Below are 25,801 nucleotides of genomic sequence, written 5' to 3'. Positions count from 1 at the left end.
GTAGCAGGAGATTTGAATTCAAAGGGGGAGAGAAGAAAGGGGGCAAAAAATAGCCTAAAACAAACCACAGACCTAAGTGAAGCTTCCCTAAATTTGAGAACCAGACAGACTAACAAACATCCTGTTACTTTTATATAAGTATAGATAGATAGATAGTTTGTTTATTGTGCATTACTTATAAATAAATTGAGTGTGAGGTCTGACAAATAGAATTAAATTAACCATCTAATTCTTTTCTTCACCACAACAGTTCTAGTTTTACTGGTTATAACAGGGAGGGAGGGGACATTGCACATTAAATTACATGTGTATTGTGTATCCAAATTTTTACAATTAATTTATTCGTTGGTTGAAAACTTTGGTTAACCAAGTTTAAAGGGTGTGACACTCCATTGGTTTTTAAGGGGGTGGGGTGTACAGAGGTGTATCAACAACCTTTAATTTTGTGAAGGGAGTGAATGCACGCCTCTGACTGAAGTCTTAAGATGGTTTTAGGCTATTTTCTACCATTACCTACCCCTTCGAAAATCAAGCCTCTGAATGCTAAGGCGCAGCCACTAATATATAATCTAGTGACGTTTTTGTTTAATTTTCCGCTGAGATCTCGCTAATGGCCATCTTTTTAACCATACAAGTTAGCCATCCCCTTGTCCTTGGACCATTTGCAAAGTTGGTGAAGAAGACACATAATGAAGTTTACTATCGAGATACGCATTTTTTTAAAAAGCGAAGCTTTTCTAAAATTAGGGTCGCTAAGTGCTTAACACTAAACTTTGAAGGTATGATGATTCCTTGTGGGAACAATTTAGAAAGCGTAGCAACACTATAATGGTTAACAGACAGTCCGTAGGTCCATATCAGGCGCCGTGATTAAAAAATTAATTCCATTTGAAATTGAGAAAAATTTGAATATTTTTGTGGCGTAACATTAGCGTAAAACTTGTTATGTGCTGTAACTAAAGAGAAGTGGGTCCTTATGAAACATTTTGATTTTAAAGACTTTTCTACATTGATTTTTTAAATGTTATACCTAAGTAGGTCCTATATATCTTATTTTAGAAATAATGATTCCTAGTACAACAAGATAAAATGATATAAACAAATAAGCTCTATAATTAAGTCATAAAAATGTAAGTATGTTCTGAAACAGTATCTTCCTATAGTTTTAAGACTTGATAATTTTAGAGTTTTACTTTTAAGGATGTTGTCATCCTTGTCAGTTGAACAAACGGAATTACTTTTATTTTAAAACGATGTAGTATGTTCTATCCCAAATACTATCGTAGTTGTATATTTGTGTCATTTAAGCACTCTAAAAAGGAAGGTCTCTTAAGGGATAAGACAAAGGATGATAAATCGATGGTCATTCCCAACAGTGATATAAATATACATAGGAAGGTTTTAATTAGATTTTATACTAAGTTATGTAAGTCAAGCAGTTTAAATGAGATAGATAGCTAGCTAGCTGGAAAGATAGTATATCTAGACAATGACATAGATGTCAGAATTTGGTAAAAAGTCAATTAACCCAATTAATAGGTAGACAGATATTAATAAAAGACGTATTAAATATGATAGATAGATAGAAAGATAGCTAGGTAGACAGCAAGCAAGATAGCTAGATAGAAATACCTGGATGGCAGCTAATCTGGACATAGATTTCTGGATTTGGTAAACTGTCTTTGCATTCCTAACACACTCAATCATTCCAACCTAAAATTGTCATTTAAAAACATCATTCTAAATATTTCATCTTAGATTAAATCTTGGGAAAAATATATAAGGTAGGGCTCGTCAGCCGCGTGTAAGCCTCAGAGATGTCAACCTTTTACAATTTTAATCATCTTACCCAAATATGAAAATCCCTATTTACAAAAAAAGATTTTCAAAATATTCAAACGGGTTTTAATTTGAGGCTTAGTCACGGATGATGCGCGGCTGCCGAGCCCTTATTTAGCTAGACAGGCATATGGCATCATCCTTAAATCTTATACTTTACTACTCTAGATAGATAAATTATGTATACCTGGCTACCAGTAGCTAGACAGGCATATGGCATCATCCTTAAATCTTATACTTCACTACTCTAGATAGAGAGATAGATAGATAGATAGATAATGTATACCTGGCTACCAGTAGCTAGACAGGCATATGGCATCATTCTTAAATCTTATACTTAACTGCTCTAGATATCAAGATAGATAATGTATACCTGGCTACCAGTAGCTAGACAGGCATATGGCATCATTCTTAAATATTATACTTCACTACTCTAGATAGATAGATAGATTATGTATGTATACCTGGCTACCAGTAGCTAGACAGGCATATGGCATCATCCTTAAATCAAACCCTTCTCTACTCCATATTGTGTCCATTATCCTGATAACCTTAAAGTAACGAAATTAAAGTTAAATAACCAATAATCTTGATAAAGACATTAGTCATTTAGTTTTAGAATGAAAAAGTAATAGGACTAAAGTAGGGGTAAGATTTCTCTAGGGAGGGTGGAGGTACCCTCTTCCAAAATTGATTTTAACATTATCTGAACTTACGAAGAGCTTCAATGATAAGGAGAACCATATTGGTTCTTTGGTTAGCGAGATTCTCTGCTCACAGGCATCCTATTAAGGAAGGGAGGGGAAATTACAACAGTCCCCAAAGTATTACAATAACGTTTTCTTATTCCAAGGCTTAACAGCTTTGAGGACTTTTATAGAATTTTAATTGGTTGGTTCATTAACATGAGTGTTTAAATTTTACAACAGCCAATTGTAACCTAAAGATTGATTAATTTTTTGTATCATAATTAGGGGGATAGATGTACATGAATTTATCTGTCATTGTCTTATTCCTTTATATCCCTGCATCCTGTTACTAATGTATGAGTAAGCCTTTATTGACAATACCTGCAGTGTTAACATATCTTGTCTTAAATCATCTCCATTCTAGCCAATACAAACACAAATTACTTTTTAAACAAGGATGACAACATCCATAAGTAGCGAAGCACAAAACATTAGAGTAAAACACTAGAGGGGGAAGGGGTTAAATAACTGTATTTCCCTATCCCAATAACCTTGTGCCGACTCTCAATTGGGTCTTAGAAAATCAACCAATGATGTCGGGAATATTAACACAGCCAAGTAACAGAAAATAAATTGATAGCAGACGAAAGTCATTGGAAAAGGGCGGGAGGTAGTTATCGTTATATATATCTATACTATAGATTTGTTATAAGAATGGCAACATCCATAAGTAAGGCGAAGCACAAAAACAATCATGGATGGACAACTGGACAAAGTAAATTATAGATAAGATGTTCAAAGTTCATAATAAAAGAAAAAAGATATAAAAATCACAAAACCTTTTTAAAACACATACGTCGTATGTAGCATAACCGACGAACAGACGGACAACGTTGTATACTGTATGCCATTTGGAAAATTGTACCTTCACCAAATAAGAACAGCAGTCTATCTTAAATAGCAACCAAGAAAATCACATTTCACCCCCATGGACAGTCTAACGGACAAAGAATATCATAGTTTAGCTTCGGTTATGATAATCATATCCTGATTAACTACGATGACAAACTAGATATTAGAAGCGCAGCTAATCAATATCTAGGAATTTTTGTCTGTTGCGTTTATACAAGGAAACTAGCAGCTAAGGTCTAGTGTCCTGTAGTCGACCCTCCACTTTTTCCCTGGACCTATGCAAAAGTAAATTAGAAACATCTTATGCTTATTTTGCCGTATTAAAGTTCTTTGTAGCTCTATCATAGCCAAAATGACAAAAACTTAAAGACAAACACTTTTAAGATTTTTTAGCCTGTTGTTGCGTTACTTATTAAAATGATTATACTTGTTTAATCTTTACACAACTTTCAATAAATTCACGTTTTCTATTTAAAGAACTTTATCAACAAAAAAAAACTTTTCGTCCTAATTAAACCACGAAGTTATACTCATGCAGGGAGAGAGGGAGGAGACACTGGACTGTAAATTATACCGTTCCCAAAAGATTATTTCATTCTTTAGGATAAAAACTTTTCTCGTATTCATTTGAATCCGGTGGATAGGAACCGGTTCTCATCCATACGAAAAAACTATGTCTAGCATCGCATTATATACAGCTTTCTACGAATATAAAAATGTACAATCATAAGATTAAAACCAGTATTTTAGCCCGTGCCTTCGGCACCTCGGGGCTAAAAAAACCATGCGAGAAATAACTATTATTAAATCTTGATTGTTTAAAACACGTTTAAACTTTTTGGGTATAGTCCCTTTCGTGGCAACGCCTCTTAAGGGGAGTTTCGTCGCATTTTCACACTAGCTTTTCCCTTATTTCTAGCCCCTGTGGGGGCTCTAACCATGCGGGGCAAACACCTGACCTAACTTAAACTAACCTATCAAAAGCTACTGTGAAAATAAGAAAGTACCTTAAGAGGTGTTGCCACGAAAGGGACTATACCCATCTTTTTTCACCGATAATTTTATTCTACTGAAGATAACTTTAAAAATAATTTGAAGTAAAGATAAATTTTTAGTAAATAATCTTATTCCTTAAAATTCCTGGTAATAGTGCATTCTAAAGACGTTGATTTTTATGAAAGTTTTCATAATATTCTATTCATCGTGGACAACGTGATATGACAATGGAAGTTAAATTAATCTTTTAAAACAAATGTTTAAACAAATGTGTTATTGGGAGAAAGGGGTGTGCAATACCCCCCCCCCCCCCCAGAGAGAATGAGAGGAGAAATGCGCTGTTTATTACACTGGTCCCCAAAGTTTTATAATAACGTTTTTTTATTTGTTAACAACTCTGGAGACTCTAGTGAATTTTGATAGGTTGATTCATTAAGTTCAGCGTTCAATCGTTTCAATCACTAATTTTAATCTACAGAAGGGGTTATTTTGAGTATCATTATAGGGGATATAAATCAATTTATCGGCCATTCTCTTATCCCTTTAGATCCGTGATTGCCCCCACACATTTTAATTGAAATCCTTAAAAATAACAAAAAGAAAACTTTATTTTTTTTTCAATATAATAATTGAAAAAAAGGCTTTTTAATAGAATAATAGAAAACGCTGTAAACTGCATCTGACTTGCGTAAATTGGCTATAAATAACTCCTAAGTTTCGTTTACAGACAAATTTGGTTTTGTGTTATCTGACAAAACGACAGACACACGGATAACTTACATAGTAGCTTCACAAGCATATATTGCTTATATTAAATCCTTTCAAGCCTTTCCCAATAGAGTTACGGACGGACGGTCAGACAAAGTAAATTATAGAGTAGCTTCGCTCCTAAACTACAAATGTATTTTGTATTTGTTAGTGTTTCCTTTTTATTAAATCTTTACCCACCTTTTCCCCATAGCGTTTCGGACTGAGTTTCGGACGGACGAACAGACAAAGTAAATTATAGAGTAGCTTCGCTCCTAAACCACAAATGTATTTTGTATTTGTTATGGTTTCCTTTGTATTAAATCTTTACCCACCTTTTTCCCATAGCGTTTCGGACTGAGTTTCGGACGGACGGTCAGACAAAGTTATTTATAGAGTAACTTCGCTCCTAAACAACAAATGAATTGTGTGTTTGTGTATGGTTTCCTTGAAGATGATACTGTTTGTGCTGAACCCCTTGATTCTGTCCGCCAGCGGATCTGGATTCTTCCATACCTGGACACAAATATGTGAGAGAGGTTTCGTGAATTTGGGCTTTCCTTATTATGCACGTTGTCATCCTTGTTTTTAGATCAATAGCCAAAAAAATTGCCTGATGAAAAATATATTACAAAGGTTTTCGGATTTTAAGTCAGTGTTCAAAGGGACATGTTTTTTTATTACTATGAGAGCAGAAGAGGGTTGTATCCATCCCCCTGGCAAATTTAGGGGGGTGGATGGATAATGTAATGATATACAATAGGATTTGATCAAGCATAAAAAAACTGAGATTAAAGCTCATAAAAAAAATTACCAGAAGTTTTATTTATGTTGCGACATTGAAGTAAAAGAATGGAGGGGGCAGATGTTAAATAACTGTATGTTCACGAGGTGGGGATCCTGTGCCGGTTTTCAATTGGGTCTTTTGATCCAAGTCGCTTCAAAAGAGAAGAAAGCAATTTATTAGCATAAGAAAAATTTCCCCACCAGACTGGAAACCAGTTAGTTGTCTGGGTTAAAAATCTATAATTATATATCTAAAGTTTATGTAAAAATCCCCCCCCCCCTCCACCTTTACTTTCAACAACGTGAAATATTAAACATTTGCATAAACTTACCAGCCAAAGAGGTTTCTTAGCGCTGTCCATTATACGACACTTGGACACTACTAACTCCCCTAAACAAAATATTTCATTTTTAGTAGCAAAGCAACGCTATAATTCGAAATGTCCGTCTAAAACGTTTTGGGGAAAACGTTTTTTTCTCTGCTCCTGTAACAGTTAGCCGACTAAAACTTCTTAGTAAAATTCCTATCATTACATACCTATTTAAGTATAAAACATCAATGGTAGTTAAATATTAAACTCTCCTTTCTAAAAGTGTTGTAAATTTTCCAATTAGTTAACAGACAGACAGACAGACACAGACACAGACACACACACACACACACACACACACACATAAACGTCCTATTACTTTAAGAATCTTACCTAAAGATACAGTATGTTCTAGGGGAGACTTAAAGTTTTGTAAACTCTCCAAATAATTTCTCTTTGAGATCTTAATAGACAGACACACACACACACACACACACACACACACAAACATCTTATTACTTTAAGAATCTTACCTAAAGATACAGTATGTTCTAGGGGAGATTTGAAGTTTTGTAAACTCTCCAAATAATCACTCTTTGAGATCTTAATAGACAGACACACACACACACACACACACAAACATCCTATTACTTTAAGAATATTACCTAAAGATACAGTATGTTCTGGGGGAGATTTAAAGTTTTGTAAAATCTACAAATAGTTACCCATTGAGATCTTAATAGACAGACAGACAGATACACACAGACACACACACACACAAACATCCTATTACTTTAAGAATCTTACCTAAAGATACAGTATGTTCTGGGAGAGATTTAAAGTTTTGTAAAATCTACAAATAATTACCCTTTGAGATTTTAATAGACAGACAGACAGATACACACACACACACACACCCACACACACCCACACACACACACACACACACACACAAACTTCCTATTACTTTAAGAATCTTACCTATAGAGACAGTATGTTCTAGAGGAGATTTAAAGTTTTGTAAAATCTACAAATAGTTACCCATTGAGATCTTACTAGACATACAGACAGACAGACACAAACACACATAAAAACTTCCTATTACTTAAAGAATCTTACCTAAAGAGACAGTATGTTCTAGGGGAGATTTAAAGTTTTGTAAACTCTCCAAATAATCACTCTTTGAGATCTGCTCATTCAAAAACCTAAACAAGGATGACAACATCAATAAGAAGCACAAAAAATGAAGGTTGGACAAACAAGAGGTCCTGTGGTTTTAAAAAGAAGTTTGATAGGAAAAATAAAAGGATTTAAATAAAAAATCATAACATTATACCTACAAAATTCTTAATTGGGGTTTCTTCACAAAAAAATCAACAGTCTATCTCAAATAGCGGCCGAAAAAAATCTTTCTTTCTCTTTAGTACCCCTACAGCCTTTAGAGGCGTGATAAAAGTACCTGTATCGCTGACCCTGTTCTTGCTCCTTGAGTGAATCTGTTAGTTTTGTCAGCTTCTCTAAGGCCTCCACTTGGCGAATATGCTCCTAAATTATCAAAGCTGTTTATAGGACAATGGACGATAAAATTATCTTCCCCCTATCATATACTTATAAAAATATTATTTTAATATCGTGAATTTTTTTATGAAAGTAAGTAAAATTTATGATGACCGTTTCTAAGTTTTGGTTTTCAATTAACTAACGAAATTACTACATATAATCTAAAAAAATAGATGTTGTTATATAAGACCTTTTTTATTAGAAAACATTTTTTTATGAAAACAAGGATGACAACATCCATAAAAGCGAAGCTCTGAAACGTTAGGACAAACGAACATTAACACTTTTAGAGTGTCAGAACTAAATCATTAGAATATAAATGTATAAAAGTCGAAACAATAATGTAAGTAAATTTGTTGAAATACTGCTTAAATACAGGATATTGTTCAAGGACATTCTAACATTTTTAGTACTTGATTATAGAGATGCTACGCTTATACATTTTTATTTGTTGTCCTAGGAATCAGTATTCCAAAAATCAGACCTATTGGATGATTTTATCACATAAATATTTGTTGTTAAAAATAATAAAAATCAACATGATTAAAAAGGACGTACAGACATTCTGGTAACGATTATAGTGTTGCTACGCTTTCTAAATCGTGCCTAACTACTACAGGAATCACCATGCAAATCACCATGGAATCAATAGGACAATTCTAACCTGATCAAATTAACAAAAAAAAAGCTAACTGTCCGTGACGGACGGACGGACCGACTCTATATATAGAGTAGCTACGCTTCTAAAAAAATGGCTAGATTACCTTTAGTGTTGGGCCGAGGCCTCTGCAAAAGGCCTCCAGGAGCAGACCAAATCTGATGGAGAAAACGGGGGAAGACATCTCGGACTTCAAATGCCAAAAGAAAAAGTGTCCAATTTTTCTAAAATAAAATTGATAACTTGTTAGTTCCCAAATAACCTATACAATAAGAATCAGAGATGTAAAGAGATAAGACAATGGTCGATAAATTGATTTACATGCTCAATGATAATACACAAAATAACCCATTTTGTAGATAAAGTCCCTTAAGTTGTAGAGAAAACTAATAAGAATACGCTATTATAAAACTTTGGGGACTAGTGTAATTCCTGTTTGACTAAGAATAAATATAGATGGTCCAGATCCCACATCCCAAAATACATAGATAAATTCTGGCCACATTAATGGTTAAAAGTGTTCAACTTTTAGTATGAATGGGCAGTTTGTTCATTTCATTTTATTTATCCTTTTATATAAATTACTAAGCAAATGATCTTGCTAACCACTGAACTGATATGGTTCTCCTTTAGAGGGAAGCTTTGTAAAGGCCCAGAGATGGCTTTAAGCTATTTTATTTTTATAAATAAGTCTGGGTTTGGTTTAAAGCTATTTTTTGCCCTTTTTTATCCCTTCGGATATAGAGCCCCTAGATGCTAGGGGCGCAGCCGCCAGTATTAAATAAACAAGAAACAAATAATTTTCTTAGGATAAAGCTTTGCTTAGGGAAATTATAATATTGCCCAAAATACTTGTGGATTATTGGATTGGATCACATGACTAAATATAAACAAAAATTCAGGCATTTATGTTTAGGACAATGGACATATTATTGTGTCTGATTGGCCATCTAAGGAAATGTGTCAATCAGTAATTTTATATTCTGACTCACATTTCAAAATTATAAATCTGGACTACAACTCAGAAATATTCCATTAGGGTCAATAAACTAAACACTCAAATATATTCCATGTAATCAACTATCTAAACTCTGGGAACTTAAAGGATAAGACAATGGATGATAAATTCATTTACATCCCAAATGATGATAAACAAATTACTAATTAGGCAGATTAAAACTAATCACAATTCAATAAGTTTATCCAAAGTTTTAAAGCAACTAATAAGACAATTTGGTTTAAAAACGTTGGGTAATCGTGTTATTTATAGTTTAATTTCCCCTACCTACTTTTTAAGAACTTGATTTAAAATAAAAGGACAAAAGATTTGCATTAAAAAATAATGAGGACTTCCTTTAAATTTATTTTTAAACTCAGTTGTTAAAGACAATGATTTTGTGTTTAAATCAAAGATATAAGAAAATAATAAGGTACAAAGAATTTATTTGAAAGGAAAATTCATTGATAAAAATAAAAATATGGTATAAGGTACCTGTTCTCTCTTAAAATGCATATAAAATAAAGAAAATTATTTTTACCAAGTTTTTTGATCGTTTGTTTTTAGTAAAACCAACTCTTACTGGTATTGAAAACACAAGAACCTTTTCATGAAAGTTCTACTAGAGCAGAAATCTTGTGAGTGTGGAATGGATTGTCCAGGCCATGTAATAATCAAACTATTAATTTCTTAAAACCAGGAGAACCTATTTATGTGAGCTCTCCTTTCATAGTAGACGTCTTTTAAGTGGATTGTCCATGTTCTGTTAAACTATTAATAACAAAAATCTTAGGAACCTATTCATGAAATCACTCCCTGGAAGAAATCTTGTGAGTGGATCTTTCATGTTTCGTTGAGACTATTAAATAACTAAAATTCTACAAACCTATTCATGAGAGCTCCCCTTAAAAAAATCTTGCGAGTAGATCTTTCATGCTTTGTTAAAACTATTAACAACAAAAATCATAGGAACCTATTCATAAGAGCTCTCCTTAGCAAAAATCTTGCGAGTTGATCTTTCATGCTTTGTTAAAACAATTAATAACAAAAATCATAGGAACCTATTCATAAGAGCTCTCCTTAGCAAAAATCTTGCGAGTTGATCTTTCATGCTTTGTTAAAACTATTAATTAACTAAAATTATACAAACCTATTCATGAGAGCTCTTCTTAGCAGAAATCTTGTGAGTGGATTGTCGATATATTGTTCAAATTTTAATGTTTGAACCAACTAAATAAATTTAAATGTGTTTTACTCTTAATTTTCATATTTAGGTAGGTATCAACCAGACAATATAAAAATATCTTTTATAATTTGTGTTATATTTTGACTAATATACCTACTTAGCTTAAAATTTACAATCTTTATATAAAATTAATAGGATGATTGTCTTAAGTTAAGATCTCGATAACCGCTGGACCAATATGGTTCTTATTTACAGTGAAGCTTCTCATAGCTCCTATGAAGTTTTAGAATTTAGTTAATTAAATCTCTAGGGTCGCAACCACTAGTGCAGAAAAAATAGTTTACCCCAATAGTGATTTAGAACTTTTTTGGTAGTAAAAAATTGCAGTCAAAACTTTTATCATATAGACTCAGTAAAATGCCCAATGTAGTCTTGATTATTTCAATAATTTTAGCGTAGTGTAACTTCTGAGATAACTTTTGTAGGGTGCCCTAGGCGTCAGCCTGTAGCAGCGCAAAATCTACGCCTGGATAAAACAATAGGCGATATATTAATATAAATCCCAAAACTACTCCTTCCCTGCAGATTAAATTATTGGTTCAAAACTTTGGACACTTCTGTTTTAATACCAACCAATCTAAATTTATTAAAAGAACGTAACATTTTTGAGCCAACACATAAGGAAACGTTCTTTTAAAAAATGGGTACAATTGTAATTTACAGTCCAATGTCCCTTCTCCCTGGTGGTGGTAAAACACAATTAACTTTCCTGAAGTAGGTATTGTCCCAAATCTTCGTCGGAGAGGTTTTCCAGCCAAATGACAGCATATCTTCGCACTGTTAGATCAGCATACTACAAATATAATGTATATTATGCATAAGTTGCCGGCAACCCCGGTAAACTTTATATTATAGTGGCTCCAGAAATATTTCTTGTAATGCTAGATCCAGGAACCTTGTAATAATCCCCGGAACCAGGAAGCATTCATTATAAGCAATATTTCGCCATGAACTGCACTTAGCCCATATTATAGATAAATGCAATCCTATTTTATAATATTTTAGGTATGTTTGACCATTTAGATCTCGCTAACCAATGAACCAATTGAGTTCTCCATTACAGCAGAGCTTTACACAGATCTTGAAATGGATTAACACAATTTGCTTTTAAAATTCAAGTTTGAGGATGGCACTATGGTCTATTTAAGGGGTTTAGTGGAAATTTGGTATAGCTTTAATCAAATTTAAATATTTACACTTCTACCAGTCCGAATTCATTAAAATAAAAAGTTATGAGTAATATATTACATTAGGCAACTTTTTAAAGTTGGTCATGTATAGGTGCGTGCACAGGAATGTGATTGGGGGGTAACCAAAAAGGGGTGATTTTTAAAATATAATTTATGTTACTACTCTGTTATTTTTAAAGATAATTGAACCAAATTTTTAACCTGATTCAATTACTACCCTAGATAAACGAATATTAATAAATAATAGGGATTTCCCGCCGAAACCGCCGTCTACCGCCGAATTCCGCCGTGTTATTTGCTACCTCATTTGGCTGTTTGGAGTCAATAAAAAAAGTGATATATTTAAATAAAAGTATTATAATACACCTTTTACTATCCACTTACAACTGCTTTTTAATATTTATAATTTATTTAAGAGAGGTTAGGTCGTTTTAAACTTAAAGAAAATGAATATTGAGACTGGATAATCGAGCTTCCCATTAAAGATATTGATTATTTTTTTTGTAAAGTACCTTATGTCTATTTTTTCTACTTGTATAGTTTACCATTAGAAGTATCTATTTAAATTTAGTACTGTCCCTCAAGGGCCTACAGGGGCCAACACCGCCACCCCCCCCCCCCTTTCTACTACCAAACCAGAAGTTAAAATTTTACTGTTTTTAAAGGTATTATACTGAGTTTAAAAGGAAAAAAGTATTCTCATAACTGACCAAAATATTTTTTTGTATCTATTCCCCCCTCACCCCCCCCCCCCCTCCTATCTAACCAAAAATAAGATAAACATCATAAAATTGATATCAAACAAAATTTAATTCATTTTAGAACAGTAATGAAAAACCGGTAGACCAAGTAATAGACTAAAACAGTATTTGCCAGCTAAATCATAACATATCTTACAAAAAAAAGACAGAAGAAACGAACACATTTACTCTTTGAAATCTTAATGTTCTTAGAGTTTTACAGACAGATGAGGGGACCAAGTGAACTAAAGAGTAGATGCTTGTTGGTGAGCTTAACCATCACCAAAAAATCAGCTTTCTTACAAAATAAAACTGCTTAGTAGATCAAATTTTCCCTACAGATATCTTATGTCTGTAAGAGAATTAACAACAGTCCGACGGACCAAATAAATCTTACAGTAGATGGTTGTTTGTACAGATAATGTTCATAAAAAGATTTTCTTTCAACCGTCTTGAGTCGTAGCAAAGAAATTCACGATGTTTACATATCGATTCATACAGACTGACGGACTTTGCGAATTTGAAAGTAGCTACGCTACTACAAAATTCATTTTTGTACTTTCCTTCTAAGGACTAGAGTTGCAAACACCTTCCCTAAACACTAAAATCAAAAAAGAAATGACCTATATGCAATAAATGTTTTGTTTTTTAAAATCTGCGGGCGGCGGCTTTTTTTGCGGGAACTGCGGGTAAGTCGCGGTTTTCCTTAAAAATTATTGTTCCTCTAGTAATTACTGATTAATTTTAAAAAGTTTTACTCAATTATCTTTAATAGTAATGGAATAACAGAGAAATTAAGATTGCTGTTATGGTTTGTAATTCCCCCCCCCCCCCTCAAATTTAGGTTTTACAGGCAATTTTCAGATTAAAATTTTTTAAAGTTGCGCTACCGACCCCACTCTGGAAACTTCACTTAAAGTTGTATTATATTCTCAAAATTTAGAATCATATATGGTTTGGTATGGGGTCGGTAGCGCAACTAGGAGTAATATGAGGAAAACTAATTTTTTTTGCTAAATTTTTCAGTAAAAAAATGACGAAAATTTTTTCATAAATTTACTTTCAAAGCATAAAATTAACACTTTTAAGGTAAAATATATAATAAAAATGTTTTTATTTATTGATTTGGTATATATATTTGTAAAGAATATGAACGAAATTAGTTTTTAATAGATATTTATGCAAAAAAAAATTATTTTTCATATCTAGGTAGAAAATAAAAAGTAGATTTTTGACCTTCAAAAAATATTGATTTGACCCAACTTTGAAGTAAAAAAAAACTTCGTTCTAAACGTTATTTTTTCTTTTCCTTGTCCATTATGCATGGGCTGGGGTATGTAAATCAATAATATCAAGTTAAAATAAGAAAATTTAATCATGACTTTTTTGCCAAATTTCCACCCTTAGACCGTTGTGGATGGGTTTAGGCTATGTTTCTAGTATTCTACTCCCTTCCATCCCTTGCAGACTAGATATAACATTTATTTGTTGGGGGGGGGGGGGGGGGGGGATAAGAAAATATAAATAACAATATTTCAAAATTAAAATGTAGAAATACTTTCCATAAATATTATTGCATATTCGCATGCTGAAATAAAAAAATGTTTCAACCTAAATTCACTTACCTTACAGTCTAACAGCTCAAGGGCAGTTTGGATGCTGACAGGACTCCACTCCTAAACAAGATTAGTTCTCATCAAAAAAGAAACATTTTAACTGATGGAAAAGGTAAAAACAACATGTCTTTCTTCCGAGGCCTAAATACATTTGAACAATAAAACTATGGTTATTGGTACTTATAATTGAAACTGGCGGGGGGGGGGGGGGGTTAGTTAAAATTATAGCAAGTTGATCCAGATCATTAAAAAATCTTTTTTAAAGAGTCACATACCCCCCCCCCCCCCTCCACACCGCTACGGTTCTAGAGACACCTTTGAAAATTTGTTTTTTTGACTTTTAAGAGGGTAAAAATAAAGTATGCTCTAAACCCCTAGAGGTCGGTCTAAACCCTTTTTGGGCCAATATGGGCCACACTTTCTCAAATCAAGTGCCCGTATGTCCATCTCTGGTAGGTAGAAAGAATTAAATCTTTACCTCCAGAAGTAAATAGAGTTGTGACACATGATCTCGACATTCCCATTTTACTGCATCCAGTAACCTGACAAATATAACACAAATATAATAATTGATAACATCCATAAAAGCGAAACTCTGAAACCAAATGATACTAAAACAACCCAAGGAAGGAGGGATTATTGAGCTGATTATTACACTATTCCAGAATCATCTAAAAACGTTTTCTTATTTAATAACTTTGGGGACTTTGTTGAATGTTTGGTTCACTAAGTTGAGTGTCCAAACGTTTCTACCACTAATTGTAATAATAAGTATCATTATTGCCGGGGATGTAAATCAATGTTTTGACCATTGTCGTATACTTTTAGATCCCTGAAAACAAACATTTAAAATAGGGTTGGGCCGGATATCCGGTTTGGCCAGATATCCGGCCGGATACCGGATATTGAAACTATCCGGTAATTTGCTGGATATCGAACGTTTACCAGATATCCGGCCCAACCCTAATTCAAAAGTAGAATATTAATTCAAAGGTAGAATCAAAATTCTTTAGGTATAAACTTGCTCCAGCGTAGCTTAAATATAGGATTCTGTTTAAGGACATACTTACATTTTTAGGAAATGAAAATAGAGATGCTTCGCTTTAAAATGTTTATCTTGCTGTCCTAGGAATTATATTTAAAAATCAGATGAATAGAATAATCATATCATACAAAAAATATAGTTGTTAAAAAGTAAAAATCAGTATTAAATGAAGGAACTTTCATGTAACGATTACAGAGTTGCTATGCTTTCTAAATCAAACCTAACTATTGCAGCCAAAGTTTTAAATTAACAAGACAAATAAAACATGAATAAATTAAGAATCTTGTATTTTTGGAGGTAAGAGTTTTAATGATTAGACGTATTTTAATCATATATTCATTTTTCTACTTTCCTTATACTTTGTAACAAAAGAATTTTAAGTCTATAGTTACTTAACATATTTCTATTATACCACTTTTCTTTCACGCATAATAATTGATAAAAATTGGATAATTTACTTAATAAATGTTTTTATTGTTCTCTTTTCTAAAATGTCACGTTTAGAAACTTAACTTCAGTTTCTTATATTAAGATTACGTCCTATTAAAACCTCCCTGAAATTGAAAAAAACAACATTAGGGTGGCTAAGGGAGAACTATGGGCTAAAGGCGAAGACACAAGTCCTTATTTAAAAGTAATAGGATGTCTTTCTGTCTGTATGTGTGTGCCGAAAGATCTCGCGTACCACTTAACTATTAGGTATGGTTCTCTTTTACGATGAAGCTTCTCATAGTTCCAAGGAAGGTTTATAACTATTTTTACCCATAAGAAAACGCCCCTAGAATAAAATTTCCGCAAAATTTTTTCTATGGGCGATTTTAAATGACCAAAGAGGTTCCATAGGTGTAGTCGTTATCTATAATACAAAGTAGCTTCGTCTATCCGTCCGTCCATATGTCTGTCTGTCTGTCCGTCCGCCTGTCCCTTAAGATCTCGGTAACCGCTGAACCGATCGGATTCCACTCTTCAGGGTATATACCTATTGGTCCTGTGGTGGATTTAAGCTATTTTATTGGGGGGGGTGGGACACCCCTAACCCCCTAAAAAAAATCCCCCCCATTTTTTAAAATTTGAAATTTGATACTGGGGCAGATCCAATTTTTTTTCCCCGAAAATTTTGAAATTGATACTGGGGCAGCTGCAATTTTTTTCCCAAAAAAATTTTGAAATTGATACTGGGGCAGCTCTATTTTTTTTTAATTACCTCTTGGGGCTAAGCCCCTAGAGGCTAGATGAGAAGCCGCTAGTATATATATAATATCCTTATAATAAAGTAACAGGATGTTTGTGTGTTTGTATGTTTGTACCGAAGGATCTCGCTAACCGCTGAACCGATCGGGTTCTCCTTAACAGGGTAGCTTCTCATAGGTCCCGGGAAGGTTTATAACTATTTTCTTGGGGGGTGGGACACCCCCAACCCCCCCAAAAAATGAAAAATCTAAAATAAGAAATTGAATTATTAAATTCGACTCTCTCCTCCTCAAGTGCCCCTAGAGGCCTCTAGGGGCGTAGCCGCTAGTATACTAATAAAGTACGTCAGATTATTCAAAAATATTAATATCCAATAAAAATATTTTTCCTTTAAAGTACGACTTAAGGGACAAAATAACATATTTTTGTGCTTTTTATTAAAACAAGGATGACAACATCCTATAAAAGCGAAGCTCTGAAATGGAAGGACAAACGAAAATTTTCGCGTCAATATGGCTGCCGCATCCAGTATTATCTAAAGTTTTATACCCACGATTTTAATCTACAAAAAGGGTACTTTGTAAATCATAATCGGAGGTGTAAATCAATATTTCCTGAATACTGTAAACAAAAGCTTTAAAGGCTTGGAACGAAGTCACTAGAACCAAGTACTTAAACTGTTGAATAAATTATGTTGTTATAAAAAGCTTTTATCCCCCCCTGTCATGTGCACTAGTTTCAAATTTTATACAATGTACTTCAATTTATTTTAAGTACAGTTAAGCTACTCTACACGTCCTAATAATGTTAGTATGTCTGTCTGTCCGTCTGTACGTTCCAATGTTTCCTTTTCTATCAATACTTTCCCTTAGATCCCAGGGATCTAAAGGGATAAGACAATGGCCAATAAATTAATCTCCATCCCCAATGATGATACACAAAATTACCCCTTCTGAAGCTTAAAATTGAATTAGTGGTTGAACTCCACGAACCAACCCATCAACTAAAGACCTCAAAGTTGTAAGCCAATGAATAAGGAAACGTTATTATAAAACTTTGGGGACTAGCGTTATAAACATCCCAATATCTCCTCTAAGACTCCTTCCTTAGAACCCACAGCATTTGAAAATAAACATTATAGGACAATGGAATTGATTTTTATGTTTTTAGTTATCACATTTTACTTTCTCTCTTTTAATTCATTGGTAATTTCTTTACAGTAATTCAGGAAGGAATGGGTCATTGGGCTTCAAAATTTACACAAAGGTACCCAAAGTTCTAGTAGAGCTTTAACTTTCACCTAATATTTCTACTTTAAAGAGGACAATTTTGTTAAACATAATTGGGGAGGTATACCAATCATATAGTATACATCAATTGTCTTATCCCTTAAGATACCTGAATGTAATTGCTACGCTACTGTTGGACGTTATAATCCTTGTTTTTATGAATGTCTGCAAGTAAGATTAAAAGCAAGGATGATAACATACCTAAAACACAGTCACATTGTAACATTTATTAATCTTTGTATATTATTGCACATCTTTAAATTCCTATTAGAGTTTTTTTGTCTGAAGCGAAGAATCTCGCTAACCTCGTTTTCCTTTACAGTGAGTCTTCGTATGTCCCTTGATGGTTTTAGGCTATTTTGTTTCTATACAAAGTCTGGGTTTTAGGTTTTAGGCTATTTTTTCTGCCCTTCGAACAAAGAGCCCCTAGAAGCTATGGGTGCATCCGCTAGCATGAAGAAGAGTACAACTGAAGCATAACTATTTTGCCTTTAACTTTTTACAATCAAAAAAAAAGGGGGGGGGGGGTTTAATGCAACCATCTCGTAATCAGTGAGCAAATGGCACTTAAAATTCGAATTTTGATCTGGAATTTTGCATGAGTAATCCTTGGTAGGTCTATTTTCCCTATATTGAACAAAAAGTTGGAAAAGTAACGGCTAACGGCTGGCGGCTCAGCAGTTTATCCATTTTTAAAACTATTTTCAATGGAAATCATCACGAAACCTATATCCACATAATACTCTATGCTGCTCCAAAACGTTTTCAAACGGATCTAGCCGCTAGTTGTTGGTACTAGAAATCTAAAAATGTTTTTTTTGTATCATTTCACATGATTTTAATCAAAAATATGTTTCAAAAAGTTGATTCCTACATAATTTATGGCATATTTGCCCTAAAATAGCCAAAAAATGGCTAAACGGCTGAGCCGTTAGCCGTTACCTTTTCAACTTTTTGCTCGATTTAAGGAAAATAGACCTACCAAGGATTACTCACGCAAAATTCTAGATCAAAATTCGAATTCTAAGTTCCATTTGCTCACTGATTACGAGATGGTTGCATTACCCCCCCCCCCCCTTAGATGAAAGGTTTTGACATTTTTTATTTAAATTCAATAAAATTGCTTAAACTTTAGAATCCAACCAATGAGAAAAGGTGTTTAAAAAAACTTTGAGTACTTGTGTCAATTAAAGTTAAATGCCTCCTCTCTCTCTGCTTTTTAAACAGTATGTATGTGTGTGTGTGTGTGTATGTGTGTGTGTGTAACCATAGTTTCTTAGTGTTTGGACCTAAGAAAGGATGAAGTAGGACGAGTCACTATAATAGCCACCAGGGCCAGCTCTAGCTCCACGCTCCAGTACAAAGCTACAGAGTAGCTAGGCTGTTAGACAATGTAACGTACTTTCAACAAAACAAATTCATGTTCTTTAGAACGAAAAGAAAATTATTGAAGATAATTAATTTTCTCTCTATTCAGAATCTACCTATTGTCTGATTTTGTCAGGGAGGGAGGGGACATTTGGCTGTTTATTACACTAGTCCCCAAAAGTTTTCTTATTTGTTGGCTCAAGGGTCAACCAACAACTTTGGCGATTTTATTGAATTTTGATTGGTTGGTTCCTTAAGCTAAGTGTAAAAGTTTCAACCCCTGATTGTAATCAACAGAAGGGGTAATTTTGTGTATCATTTTTGGGGATGTACACCAGTTTATCAGCAATTGTCTTATCCCTTAAAAACCCTGGATTAAATAGGACAGACAGACATAGTGAGCAATTTTTATATAATATCAAATATTATTGATATACTTATTCACAAAACAATTCAAATAATTTTATTTTTGTATCAATAAAATTAATATAATATAAAATATCTGCTCCTTCTTAAGAAATATTAGGTAAGATCCTTGTCAAAATTCGTAAAAGCTAAGCCCACAACAAATATCTCAGGTGTTTTAAACTTGCTTAGTATAAATAATTCTGATGTAATATATAGCCAGTTTTCTTTATATCTCCATCAAGGATGGCACAGAATGCCAGAAAACCTGGCAGGGTCATCCAGAGGTGGATATTCTAATAAAACTTTAAAGCCACACTGGCTTACTAAAATCAGTGAGGCAAAATTATTCCATCCAATTTTTAACGAGCCTCACTGACTTTAGTGAGGCAGCGAACCAAAAAGTTTTTTAAGAATCCACCTCTGGTAAAGAGCAAAAATGTTTTTTTTTAATTAAAACTAATCTAGCATCTACGCTATTTAAATCTATGTGTGAAATTGTATAACTTAAATTACGTGATTTTTAAACAAAATATTCCACGCCAGTTTAAAAAGTCTACGTAAATGATATTTATTCAAACATAAAGTCATTGTTTTATATCAATAAGTGGGCGAGTACATTAAACTGTAAATTATGCTGGTTTCCAAAGTTAAATAAACACATTATCTTATTTGTTTGCTTAAAAACTTTGAAAATAAATTTGACTGAATATCTTTGACCCTCCCCAACCCCATAAGTGCATCTAGAAGCAACTAGGGGCGTATCCTATAGTGTTTTTACCTGTAGAATATCAGGTATAGATTTTAGATAGTGTCTATATACAAAGACAGAGATTTAAAGGGATAAGACAATGGCTCATACATTGATTAATATCACCAATGTTGATACACAAAATTACTACCCTCTGTAGATTACAATTAGTAGTTAAAACGTTTGCACACTCAACTTGATGAATCAACCAATCAAAATTTAATAAGTCCCCAGTGTTGTCAAGCAAACAAATAAGAAAACGTTAATATAAATTTTAGGGGACTAGTGTAATAAACAGCCTAGTGTCCACTCTCTACCTGATATATTAGTCCATAGTAAATATACCTGGGAAGAATATCAGGTCTAGATTTAAGATAGTGTCTATAGTTCCATAGTTAATATACCTGGGTAGAATATCTGGTCTAGATTTAAGATAGTGTCTATAGTTCCATAGTTAATATACCTGGGTAGAATATCTGGTCTAGATTTAAGATAGTGTCTATAGTTCCATAGTTAATATACCTGGGTAGAATATCTGGTCTAGATTTAAGATAGTGTCTATAGTTCCATAGTTAATATACCTGGGTAGAATATCTGGTCTAGATTTAAGATAGTGTCTATAGTTCCATAGTTAATATACCTGGGTAGAATATCTGGTCTAGATTTAAGATAGTGTCTATAGTTCCATAGTTAATATACCTGGGTAGAATATCTGGTCTAGATTTAAGATAGTGTCTATAGTTCCATAGTAAATATACCTGGGTAGAATATCTGGTCTAGATTTAAGATAGTGTCTATAGTTCCATAGTTAATATACCTGGGTAGAATATCTGGTCTAGATTTAAGATAGTGTCTATAGTTCCATAGTTAATATACCTGGGTAGAATATCTGGTCTAGATTTAAGATAGTGTCTATAGTTCCATAGTTAATATACCTGGGTAGAATATCTGGTCTAGATTTAAGATAGTGTCTATAGTTCCATAGTTAATATACCTGGGTAGAATATCTGGTCTAGATTTAAGATAGTGTCTATAGTTCCATAGTAAATATACCTGGGTAGAATATCTGGTCTAGATTTAAGATAGTGTCTATAGTTCTATAGTAAATATACCTGGGTAGAATATCTGGTCTAGATTTAAGATAGTGTCTATAGTTCCATAGTAAATATACCTGGGTAGAATATCTGGTCTAGATTTAAGATAGTGTCTATAGTTCCATAGTAAATATACCTGGGTAGAATATCTGGTCTAGATTTAAGATAGTGTCTATAGTTCCATAGTAAATCTTTTTCTTGTTCAGAAATCTCAGACAATGGATCTCTTTTCTGAAAAAAATTAAGTTTAGAATTTTTGAAAGACCAAAAAAATATCTAACAAATATTACCTAAATATGACCAAAAACATTAGGTACAAGAATCAATTGCTGCTGACTCCAAATATATATCAGAAATAACTACTCAGCCTATTAAATAGCTTAAAACTACTCCAAGATTTAAGTCTAAAAATAGAAGAGCCTGAAATAATCACAGGACCTATGAGAACCCAATAGGCTCAGCAGTTATTGAGATCCTAAGCTTCAGACAGAGTCATCCTAAACATCCCCCACCCCCCAATTATGGTTAAAAAATTAGATTAGCCTTTGGCCAATTGTATTCCTATTTGGCGAATTACAAAGCAACACTCTCTCACCCCCATCCCCCCCCGGCCCCCCCCCCCAGAAAAAAATGTCCCCTAGAAAACCTGATACCTGAATGTCATTAAAAATGCACTCGTCTGTAGCAGAGGGGGGTGGAAAGGTTTTCTCATTCCTGAAAAAAAAATAAGAATAGAATCATAATAAAAAAGGGGATTTTATCCACCAATGAATCATTTGGCATAAAGACATAGAGGTAGTCAATAGTTGGATCAAATGCAGTTCACGGTAAAATGTTCCTGGTAACGAATATGTCCAAAAATCTATTAATTTTAAAGGCTGCTAGATGCCAAACAATTGAACGTACATATCATGTCCACACACATTTACTGATCAAAGTAAGTTTTCAGCTGCAGAGGGGCAAAGCAGACCTCTTACTAAAATTTAAATCTCTCCAATTGGACAATTTATTTACTTTTGGCATCTGTGATTGGATGAAAATGGAAACAGTCTTGATGCCTTAATCAATCAGGTTTTGAGATGCGGTAAAGTTGACAAGGATAACAGTTTTTCATAACTGCTAAAACCAGTTTCATGCAGGAGAAAAGCAATGCTGGAATAGTTATTATCGCATCGTACTTTAGACAGCTTTCCGCGAATATTAAAATGAAAAATTTTAAGATTTAAACCAGTTTTGTTAGACCCGTGGTACTAATTTTATGATTTTTATTTTACTGCTGGTTGGAATTTGTCTGTAATACGATGCTATAAATGTTCTAATCCAGTGGATATCAATCGGTTTCGAAGCCATACTGGAATAAACTTACTTTTTAATGTAAGAGGCATACTTCATAATATCTTCTCGACTTGGAAACTCGATTGGATTTGATCCTGTAACATAAAAGATCAAGTCTAATTGATTGAAAAAAGTTCTCTTAACCAGCGAGAGAGGGGACCTTGGGCTGCTAATTACACTAGCTCCCAATGTTTTATAATATCACTGTCTTTTTCGGTGGCTTAACAACTTTGGGGACTTTAGTGATTTTGATTGGTTGGTCATTAAGTTGAGTGAATAAGCGTTTAAACCACTAATTTTATTCTACAGAAGGGGCAATTTTGTTTATTGGGGATGTAAATCAATTTAGATCACTGTTATTTAATTATCCTATTATAGTAGTATAGTTTCATTTGTATGAAGCTTAATATTCAAATAACTACTACGGTAATTGAGTTTTCCTTTATGGGGAAGCTTTACATAGATCCAGGGATGGTTTTTAGCTTTTATTCTTAGATTTAAGCCTTTGGTTAGTTTTAGGCCATTTTTATGCCTAATTCATTCTTTATCCTGTGAATAAAGATATTTCTTATGCTAGGGAAGCAGCCATTAGTAACCTAACAAAGATATAAATCTCAATAAATAATTTGGGAGGGATTAGCTTTTCAAGAACTATCTCATTCAATGAAAGTTTTAAAATTACACCTACCTTTCTCAAAAACCAGTTCCAATCTTGGTGAGTCAAGGTTAGGATTGGAGCCCTGCATACCAAACGGGTAGAGGAGGGCGTCCAGGCCCTTGGGGACTGCCCACATGTTCAGCGGGGTCTTGTCCATAACCAACCTGAACAAATATTTATGTTTAAGTTTAAACCTAATGGTGATTTCTATTTGATATTTCATCTATTTATAAATCTTATATTCTCTCTCTGCATGTAAATTGTCTAGCTGTCCATCTGTTTTTATATCTGTCTGTTTATTTGTTTGTCTATCTGCTTGTCCAGTTGTTTGTCCATCTGTTTGCCTATCTGTTATACTAATAGCCAGTCTAACAGATTATCTTATTGTCCATCTAAATATCTAATTGTCGATCTATTAGTCTATTTGATTGTTTATTTAATTGTTTATCTAAATGTCTATCTATTGGTCTATTTAATTGTTTATATATTTGTCTATATAATTGTCTTATCTGTATGTCTGTCTATATATCTATCAAAAAGATTCATATTTCCCAGTACAACATAATATGTTCCTCTCTTTCCTGTAGGCTGTCTGTCTGTCTGTCTACCTAACTATCTCATTATTTATCTATATCCAAACTGTTATTATAATAAAAAAGATGCATATTTCCCAGTACAACATAATATGTTCCTCTCTTTCCTGTAGGCTGTCTGTCTGTCTGTCTGTCTACCTAACTATCTTTCTATCTACCTATATCTAACCTGTTATTATAATCAAAAAGATTCATATTTCCCCAGTACAACATAATTTGTTTCTCTCTTTCTTGTTGGCTGTCTGTCTGTCTCTCTATCTGCCTAACTATCTCTCTATCTACCTATATCTAACCTGTTATTATAATCAAACAGATTCATATTTCCCCAGGACAACATAATTTGTTTCTCTCTTTCTTGTTGGCTGTCTGTCTGTCTGTCTATTTATCTGACTATCTACATCTATCTACCTATATCTAACCTGTTATTATAATCAAAAAGATTCATATTTCCCCAGGACAACATAATATGTTCTTCCCTTTCCTAAAATTCATTAAATGGTTTGGATCAGGTGCAGTTGATTGATTGATTGATTAGCCATAGTTTCTTAGGGTTTGGGCCTAAGTAGTCATGGAGTGTCCCAACCCCCAAGAAAATAGTTATAAACCTTCCCGGGACCTATGAGAAGCTACCCTGTAAAGGAGAACCCGATCGGTTCAGCGGTTAGCGAGATCCTTCGCTACAAACAAACAGACAGACAGACAGACAGACAGACAAACATCGTTCTACTTTGTATTATAGATTATTGGATTTATTTATTGTGTTTAAGCGTTAAACGATTAGGTAATGATTTTTATTTTAATATTCGTGGGAAATTGTCTGTAATACAATGCTATACATGATTTTTCAGTATGGCCCAAAACCGGTTCTAATACAGCGGATATCAATCGGTTTTGTAGCCACATACTGGAAATGACTAAAATACCTGTTTTCTCCGTTTCTTGACGGAACAAATGGAAAGACAAAGTTTTGCTGATCTTGGAATATCCTCCATCTAAAACATGAATGTTTTCAGTGTCCAACGAATGAATGGCGGAAACGTTTTTTGTCAACCAAGTTCAATGAAGATTTGAACCCTAACTTATTCTGGGAGGTAGATTGGGACAGGGGATATTGGATTGAAATTTATTGTATACTGATACCCAAAGTTGTTTAGTCCAAAAATATTGGGTACTTGATTCAAACTAGAACTGTCCCAACCTTTAAACATTTGCATTTACAGAGAAAATAATTCCCCATAAATATTCAGATTTTTGAACTATAGCACCTCTCCTTATTTTAATATTAGCACATGCGGGGCTCCACTAATCTTTACCTAACCTAACCTACAATACGAATAAAACTACACTTCTTAAATATGTTATGAAATTATAAAATGAGGGGAAATCACCAAACATTGTGGATATAACTCAGGATTACGTTATAGCCAACAAGCGAAATAAATCTATAATAATATTCCGACGGCAGATAAAAAGATCGTGAATTCTACTATGTATTGCCCTCCAACGATAGCTGTAAATCACGTATAGGTTTCGTGATTTTTTATGATTAATTTCGTTGTTGGTATAAGATTGATATATGACTTACCGCAACGTTTAAGTCCACCCATTCATCCCAGATAGGGTTGCCAGGGTCAACCTAAATAAAAAGATGTTGTTAGCGAAGCTATTGTATGATACACTTTGTCCGTATGAACGTCCGTCCGTAACGCTTTAAAAAATATTGTTTTCTCGGGCTGCCATTTAAGGTTGACTAATGTTTCTTTAAGTAAATACTAGCGGCTTCGC

At 33.5% G+C, this 25,801-nt stretch overlaps 1 protein-coding gene across 5 annotated transcripts in view; it reads right to left on the bottom strand.

Moving 5' to 3' along the window:
* The window catches only part of LOC145334758 (phosphatidylinositol 4,5-bisphosphate 3-kinase catalytic subunit alpha isoform-like), a 60,329-nt gene that overhangs the window by 14,192 nt on the left and 20,336 nt on the right, over window positions 1–25,801 (bottom strand). For all 5 annotated transcript variants that reach the window (XR_013884953.1, XM_080180357.1, XM_080180356.1 and 2 more), the window contains 19 exons: window positions 25,602–25,652; window positions 24,940–25,008; window positions 24,436–24,497; window positions 23,454–23,587; window positions 22,797–22,860; window positions 22,084–22,144; window positions 21,567–21,661; window positions 14,766–14,829; window positions 14,297–14,347; window positions 11,453–11,534; window positions 10,646–10,727; window positions 8,605–8,722; window positions 7,740–7,825; window positions 7,400–7,485; window positions 6,302–6,360; window positions 5,633–5,699; window positions 2,910–2,950; window positions 2,304–2,390; window positions 1,633–1,713 (listed from right to left, as the gene is read on the bottom strand). Coding sequence is in view for 4 of the 5 variants with exons in the window: in XM_080180357.1 (XP_080036483.1) it covers window positions 1,633–1,713; window positions 2,304–2,390; window positions 2,910–2,950; window positions 5,633–5,699; window positions 6,302–6,360; window positions 7,400–7,485; window positions 7,740–7,825; window positions 8,605–8,722; window positions 10,646–10,727; window positions 11,453–11,534; window positions 14,297–14,347; window positions 14,766–14,829; window positions 21,567–21,661; window positions 22,084–22,144; window positions 22,797–22,860; window positions 23,454–23,587; window positions 24,436–24,497; window positions 24,940–25,008; window positions 25,602–25,652 (1,440 nt within the window). In the remaining variant the exon portion in view is untranslated. The remainder of the gene's footprint in view (window positions 1–1,632; window positions 1,714–2,303; window positions 2,391–2,909; window positions 2,951–5,632; window positions 5,700–6,301; window positions 6,361–7,399; window positions 7,486–7,739; window positions 7,826–8,604; window positions 8,723–10,645; window positions 10,728–11,452; window positions 11,535–14,296; window positions 14,348–14,765; window positions 14,830–21,566; window positions 21,662–22,083; window positions 22,145–22,796; window positions 22,861–23,453; window positions 23,588–24,435; window positions 24,498–24,939; window positions 25,009–25,601; window positions 25,653–25,801) is intronic.

This window comes from Acartia tonsa, chromosome 12, assembly GCF_053477335.1.
Source record: "Acartia tonsa isolate MP-2025a chromosome 12, ASM5347733v1, whole genome shotgun sequence".
Lineage (NCBI taxonomy): Eukaryota > Metazoa > Arthropoda > Copepoda > Calanoida > Acartiidae > Acartia > Acartia tonsa.
Note: the sequence above shows the minus strand (reverse complement) of the source record. Positions and strands in the feature narration are given on the sequence as shown.